At 40.3% G+C, this 7,456-nt stretch overlaps 1 protein-coding gene across 1 annotated transcript in view; it reads left to right on the top strand.

Annotated features, from left to right (window-relative positions):
• stk25b (serine/threonine kinase 25b) overlaps positions 1-7,456 on the top strand; it is a 27,295-nt gene that overhangs the window by 10,368 nt on the left and 9,471 nt on the right. The window contains exons 3-8 of the mRNA XM_014024512.1: positions 1,013-1,069; positions 1,202-1,310; positions 4,362-4,519; positions 6,176-6,361; positions 6,644-6,789; positions 6,950-7,055. Of these exons, the coding sequence (XP_013879966.1) occupies positions 1,013-1,069; positions 1,202-1,310; positions 4,362-4,519; positions 6,176-6,361; positions 6,644-6,789; positions 6,950-7,055 (762 nt within the window). The remainder of the gene's footprint in view (positions 1-1,012; positions 1,070-1,201; positions 1,311-4,361; positions 4,520-6,175; positions 6,362-6,643; positions 6,790-6,949; positions 7,056-7,456) is intronic.

Raw genomic sequence — 7,456 nt, 5'->3', positions numbered from 1 at the left:
ATCTTGAGGGATTATTTTGTGAAGGTTAGGCTGGTCCTGAGTTTCATAGAGTAATTCACCTAGGACCTGTCTGCCATGGGTGACCCTACCAGGGGCATAAAGCCCCAGACAGCATAGCTCCTAGGATCATTGGGACACTCAAACCCCTCCACCACGATAAGGTAGCAGCCCAAGGAGAGGCCTGGTACCCTATACTCCCAATGTACCCCCCACAGGAGTCCCTGAGGGACACGGTCGAACGTCTTCTCCAAGTCCACAAAACACATGTAGACTGGTTGGGCAAACTCCCATGCACCCTCCAGGACCCTGCTGAGGGTGTAGAGCTGGTCTGCTTTTCCATGACCAGGACTAAAACCACACTGCTCTTCCTGAATCCAAGATTCGACTATCTGACAGGCCGTCCTCTTCAGAACCCCTGAATAGGCCTTACCAGGGAGGCTTAGAATTGTGATGCCCCTGTAGTTGGAACACAATATGTGGTCCCCCTTTTTAAATAGGGGGACCACCACCCGGGTCTGCCAATCCAGGGGAACAGCCCRGATATCCACGCGATATTGTAGAGTTGCGTCAACCAACACAACCTCACAACATCCAGAGCCTTAAGGAACTCCAGGCGAATCTCATCCACCCCCGGTGCCCTGCCACAGAGGAGCTTTTTAACCACCTCAGTGACCTTGCGCCAGAGATTGGAGAGTCCGACCCAGGGTTCCCAGGCTCTGCTTCCTGGTTGGGTTTAATTAGTCACGCACTGAAATGGTCAAATTATCAAACATTATGGGATTTTTTAAATTATTTATCATACATATATGATAGTTATCATATGTCTGGCATAACTGATTATTTCTTTCTTTCACTGATGTGAAACATAAATCTGTCGATCTGTGTTTGATTACTCTGGCCTTCTCAAGAACCAGGATGTGTGACACAAAGACTCTGTCTCAATACATATCAATTCATATACTGTATTACAGATTTTAAACGTGTTTCACTAAATGTGTGTTTGTTTTGCCAGGGGACCAAGCTGTGGATTATTATGGAGTATTTAGGTGGAGGATCTGCTCTAGATCTGGTAAGAAGATTTTCTTAATTTTAGAAATGTTAAAAAGCTTTCGACAAATCTTTATAATGTCTAATTTTCATACTTTTAACACTGCTAAGTATGAATTTTTAAACATTTATTTTCACATTTTTATTATCTTAGCTCCGTCCAGGACCTCTTGAAGAAACGTACATTGCTACAATCCTGAGAGAAATCCTGAAAGGGCTGGAGTATCTGCACTCTGAGAGGAAGATTCACAGAGATATCAAAGGTAATAAATAAAGGAGTAGACCTGATCAGTAGACTGAATGTTGCAGAGTGATGTGTGAGAACTAAATATTGCACACACTCAGACTTAACCACATGCTTGGCTGAATAAACTCCCACATTTGAATATGAAAACAAGCTGGATGCTTTTTTCACAGTGACTTATTAATCTTCTGTAGGTGTTAAATATATAAATATTTACATGTTATTACATTTAAGAATTATCAAGGCTATGATGAGGAGTATTTTCTACATTAAAGGACAAATATGAAAGTACAGTTTAATAGGGGTGTCCCGATACAACTTTTTCACTTCCGATACGATACCGATATTGCAACTTTGAGAATTAGCCGATACCGATATTGGCCAATAGCGATATTGACCCAGTACGAATCACACACTTTTACCTGTTTTGTAGTGTAAAATCTTAGAAAAGTCTTGATCAAGTCAAACAGTGAAAAAGAATAGGTATGAAAAATATTGACCCATTTATTTTTAACCAATGGATCACATACATTTTAAACTGAACATTCTACAATTTAATAAATAAAATAAATTACAATACCCTGAAAATAAAACATAATAAAAATAAAATGTACTTTTAAAGCGTAAAATAGCAATTCAAAATCACTACATTTATTATTATTTTTTTACCATCTTGTCAGCCTTGTGCTGCTTTATGATGGGAAAAACTGCAGGTGGGGACAAAACAAAACCGCACATTATTGTCTGTTCAAAGTAGAGTCCACAACTAATTTTACAGACTGTGCCCAAAACAACGTGACCATTGCACTTAATCTTCACCAAAACAAGTGTGTTAACACATTAAACAACACTCTAATAACAAGAGCAAAAAAAAAWAATACGAATTAGTCAGTTAATTATTGATACCTTCTACAGTCCGAGGATCATGTGGAGATTAGCCTCTCTCTCCTGCAGTTTTTATCACTGCTCTCGTCATGTCGCGCTCATATTCCAAAACAAAAGCTGCGCTCTCCTTTCTTCTGTCCATCAAGAGCTAACCCACTGGCAGCATTCTGCTGATGTTAAAACCGTAAGCGTGCTGTCCTCGCTTCTGCCCGCTAGAACCACCGGAGTGAGAGGAGGTCCAAAGGAACCACCTTTGAACCGAGGCCGAACTGCAAAGCTGCTGCCAGGGTGGAGAGTAGTTGTCGCTCRGGTTTAAAACGTACACGGTTCTGTGCCCACACGGAAAACTTGTGCGTGACAACTTTGCACTTAGCTTCAACTCTGTTTTTAATGAAAATGGAAAGTACTGCCGACATTCTTGCTAACTTGTTAGCGCAGCATGTTGTTGTGATCACGTGGGCTCAGCATGCTGGATCCACGTGCTGCTGGACAGAAACACTGGAGCTGCTTCTCTGCTCCAACACACCTGATTTGAATAAATGAGTGATTAACAGGCTTCTGTAGAGTATAAAGACCTACTGAAGATCCAATTTAACCATTGAATCAGGCGTGTTGGAGCAGGGTAACACTTACACAGGGAAGTCCCAAATTACTGTTCATAGAAAAAAGTTTATGTTTGTTAGAATGTTGGGAAGGTGCCCCTAAGAAAATTCTACAGAAATTGTCAAGTTTTCAAGATGGTCACTGCATGTCAGAAGGATTGGTAAAAAATCATGTTAGTGTGTAAAGTTTGCGTGTCTTTTCAAGTAGAAAACTTTCAGCTAAATTTGGGAACATATCTCCTACAGTACATGCGTTTGTTTCCCTACGGAAACAGCCGAAGTGACTGAAAATAGGTCAACAATGGTAATGTCCATGAAAGAGCCGTTTGGGATACAGAAGTGTAATAATTTTCATGTGTTGGTTTGTATTTATAATCAGATTTGTTGAGTGAAGTATGCAGATTAAAATAGACATCTGCTGATACAGAAGTTTCACAAAAGCTGTATGTGTTTAAAAACTGAGCTCTGTCACAATAGTTGTTTTAGATGGTTTTCCTAATTGATCTTTCTCTTTTCTTTGGTATTTAGCATCAGATTCACTTAAATTTCTACCTGAAATTCTGTACTTGTTCATTGCTGCTGTATTTGTTCACCTACACAGACTGCAGTCAGATTTAGTTCTGAATAACTGTTTTTATGTTTAATTTCAAAGTTAGCATTGAGTACCTTTTAAAGCAAACACCATTTTAACAAGTTGGCTGTATTTCCTGGTTTCTCATGTGTTTGACCTGCTTGCAGTCAAAACACAACAGATCCAACTCCACAGCTCGTCTTTCAGCTGGGTCTTTCCGTGTGCTAATAGTAGCCAGTTTTAGGGATTGTAGTTGACCATTCAACCCCACTCCACCCTCCTCTCGTTCACAGGGTGTGACTCTTTAATGATGGTTCTTTCAGATGAAGTGAGAGACTGGGATTATCTGGTTACAGCAGCTCCTCACAGTTGTGTGGATTTATTGGGCAGCAAATGAACATCCTGAGCCAAGGAGAGGAGTTTAGTGACGAGTGATGGCTGTGATGGATAAACAGCTGGGTTAGAGCAGAGATTACAACAACACTGGTGTGACATACCACAAACAACATTATGGGTGACATACCAGAGTTCAAAAGAGGACAAATAGTTGGTGCACATCTTGCTGGTGCATTTGTGACCAAGACAGCAAGTCTTTGTGATGTATCAAGAGCCACAGTATCCAGGGTAATGTCAGCATACCACCAAGAAGGACCAACTACATCCAACAGGATTAACTGTGGACGCAAGAGGAAGCTGTCTGAAAGGGATGTTATGGTCTAAAGCCAGGTGTTTCACTTTCATTGTCTAACCCTGTATTTGCTTAGTCAAATCCAGGTGGTGACATATTTTTGGCCAGGCAGTGTATTTTCAGCTCCAATTTTGGACAGTGGAAGTTTTTAGAGTCTCTTTGAACATCTTTATTTATGTTGATGGTTTCAGATGGTTGAATAAACACCTGTTCAACCTTACGTTACATGCTACATGTTTGTTGGTGACTATGTTATTTAAAACCACCATAACGGAAGGCAGAGGTTAACCCATCTAATTGATGTTTGACTCTTTGTTTTTCTAGCTGCCAATGTGCTCTTGTCAGAGCAAGGTGATGTGAAACTTGCAGACTTCGGGGTGGCAGGACAGCTGACTGATACACAGATCAAGAGAAATACATTTGTTGGCACTCCTTTCTGGATGGCTCCAGAGGTTATTAAACAGTCGGCCTATGACTTCAAGGTGAGAGCATGTGGACAACAGATAAATAAATGGCTTTGAATCAGCATTCGGTTTATTTATTGGTTCAACTCACTTTTACTCACACTTGTATAACACTGGGCTCATGAATGTACAGTGGGTTGTACAGTGGGTTGCAAAAGAATTGGGGAACTGTCCACACGGGCCAGTACGACCGAGTATTAGAGAGATTTTTTATTATTATTACGAGATTTAAGTCATAATATTACAAGAAAAAAGTCATAATCTTACATGATGTGTCCATTTTCTATTCCTCATTTCCTCATTTTCCTCACACCTTCTGTAGCCATGTGTTTGTGTTTATAAAGTAGTCTGTGATGACTAGGCATGGGCCGAATACCGGTTTCAAGGTATACTGTGATATGAAAAAGTCACGGTTTGAAAACCACTAAAATCTTTTGTCTTTTGTCATACCGTGTCTACAAGTGTTCCCCCACCCCCCAGGTCTGTTCCGCTGCAGACTTCCCCCCACGCACTCCCGCAGAGCTGCCTGTTGGCACTCGCTGAAAGACAGAGTTCCCCAAACTTTTTCCCTGTCTAAAATAATAAATCCAGCTATATGAAAATACTTAGGATGCCATAAAGACGACGGCAATGTGGACCGTGGAACGAGCTAACTTTAGCATCAGGTTGTGAAACATCTCACCATGTTGCTGTGGTTTAATGCACTGATCACAGCTGGTACTGCAAAACTGTTTGAATTGTTGGAATATGTATTTGGATAAGTCTTAAGTGAAAGCCTATAAAACTGAATGCCTCATTTAGCCGAGCAGCTCGTTAGCTGAATATGCGTTTCATAAACACACATTCATAGTTGATATTTCTTGTTTCTGTGTGCATATAATTATATAATCTTTACTCAAAAACCCTTTTGAAATTTAAAACACAATAAAAACCTCCAACGTGATACATTACTTCAATAAAAAGACTTTTCTTGCAGTATACACTGATTTGTCTTTAATAATAAAGCAGTGGAAAAGCAGTTATTTTACTAGATGTAAACTTTGTCAGGATAGTCTAATTGCATTAGATGCTAAAAATCAATAAAGTACATATGCACACAGGTAAATAAAATTTCAGCTTAACACCTCTGAGATCTGAAAACAGCTTCCAAAGATAATTAAAGTTGAATATGAATCATAGAAAAGTTATTTTGTTTGGTTTTTAAATACAAATTTCAAAACTAAATTTTTAGAGCTGTAATCATAATAACGTCATACAGCAAAACCGTGATATTTTGGCCCAAGGTTATCATACCGTCATAATTTCATACCGTCCCATGCCTAGTGATGACCTGGATCACTGTTAGATTAATATGCTTTCATCCAAATTAACTACGTGATGACTGATTCTGTCAATGCATCCATTAATTACAATACGGCTTCAGTTTATTATAGTCATTTTCACAATTTCCAAGTCCTGCTACTGATAATTTGATGCTAATGTGCTAAAAGATTAACTATTTATTTTAAGCAATACTGAAGAACAACTTGACAAGTTGCTCAACATTCCTTATTTTAATGCAGTGATAACTGCAGGCTTTTTCAGAGGATGAATGCTTTCACAACCCACTGTTTGTTTCTGGTGGGAACATTGCATAAGGTTGTGTTTAACATGGATGTTTTGTCTTCCATTCAGGCTGATATCTGGTCTCTGGGTATAACTGCCATCGAGCTGGCCAAAGGGGAACCGCCCAACTCTGACCTACACCCCATGAGGGTTCTGTTCCTCATCCCCAAAAACCCTCCACCCACATTGGAAGGTCCCTATAGCAAACCCTTTAAAGAGTTTGTGGAAGCCTGTCTAAACAAAGACCCACGTTTTGTGAGTACAACACACAAGAAAAACACAGCAGTAGGCTGGAGCTGATGATTTGTGTGAAGACAGAAGAAAATGAGCCAATCATTAACTAACGTTCCTTGACAGGCACTATTTGTTCTGTATTCTGTCAAATGATCCAAGACTTGTTTTCCTCAAGCTTTACACTGTAGATTGAAAATAGAATAAATTATTAAAACTCAATCACCACACAGTAGTTGGATCCTGAGCACAAGCTGCTTCCAGTTTGGTTTGTTCATGAGTGTTCGTGTTCCTGCTGCCCTGCAGAGGCCGACCGCCAAAGAGCTCCTGAAGCACAAGTTCATCACACGCTACACCAAGAAGACAGCCTACCTGACGGAGCTGATAGACCGCTACCGCCGCTGGAAATCTGAGGGGCACGGGGAGGAATCTAGCTCGGACGATTCAGATATGTTCGTCTCATGTTTATTCACTCCAGATTTCTTATGAATAAGACTGAATGGATTCATATTTGCACGCCGACCAAACAATGCTTTCAGATGATTATTCTGAGGTCATCTCCATTCGTTTCCTTTTCTTTTCAAACTCCTCCTCTTTTGTCTGTCCTTTCAGAGATGTTGATAATGATGTAGACCAATGTTCCCCGTGGACCTTCCCCACAGTCAAACCCTCCACTCTGAGCCAGTTACAGCAGACCTACACCCCCACAGATTCAGAGGTAAGACCCGTGCAGCCAGGGTTCCTATTTTGTAAAGTTTGGATTTTTAGTAGTGTCCAGGTCTCAATAAGTACGTATGTCTGGTTTTATGTAWTAAGACACATCTAACCCCCACTTTACACTAGCTGTGGTTCCGCTCCAGTTCGGTCCAGTCCGACCACCGCAGCAAATACACACCTATTATAATCAGTAGCTATGTTTACATGGCGATAAGTAATCATATTAAACGGCCATTCGGAATATAAATACATCATGTAAACACCCCATTCAGATCATTCTGATCCGATTCAGCTCGATCCGAATGAATTTGTAACCAGAACGAGAGAGGTGGTTTATGCTGATTGATAATCCGAACGACGTGCATGTAAACACTTAATCCGATCATTTTATTCTGATTGTGG

The sequence above is a fragment of the Austrofundulus limnaeus genome, unplaced genomic scaffold (genome assembly GCF_001266775.1).
Source record: "Austrofundulus limnaeus strain Quisiro unplaced genomic scaffold, Austrofundulus_limnaeus-1.0 Scaffold425, whole genome shotgun sequence".
Taxonomy (NCBI): Eukaryota; Metazoa; Chordata; class Actinopteri; order Cyprinodontiformes; family Rivulidae; genus Austrofundulus; species Austrofundulus limnaeus.
The sequence above is the reverse complement of the archived record's forward strand: the minus strand, read 5'-3'. Positions and strand labels throughout refer to the sequence as shown.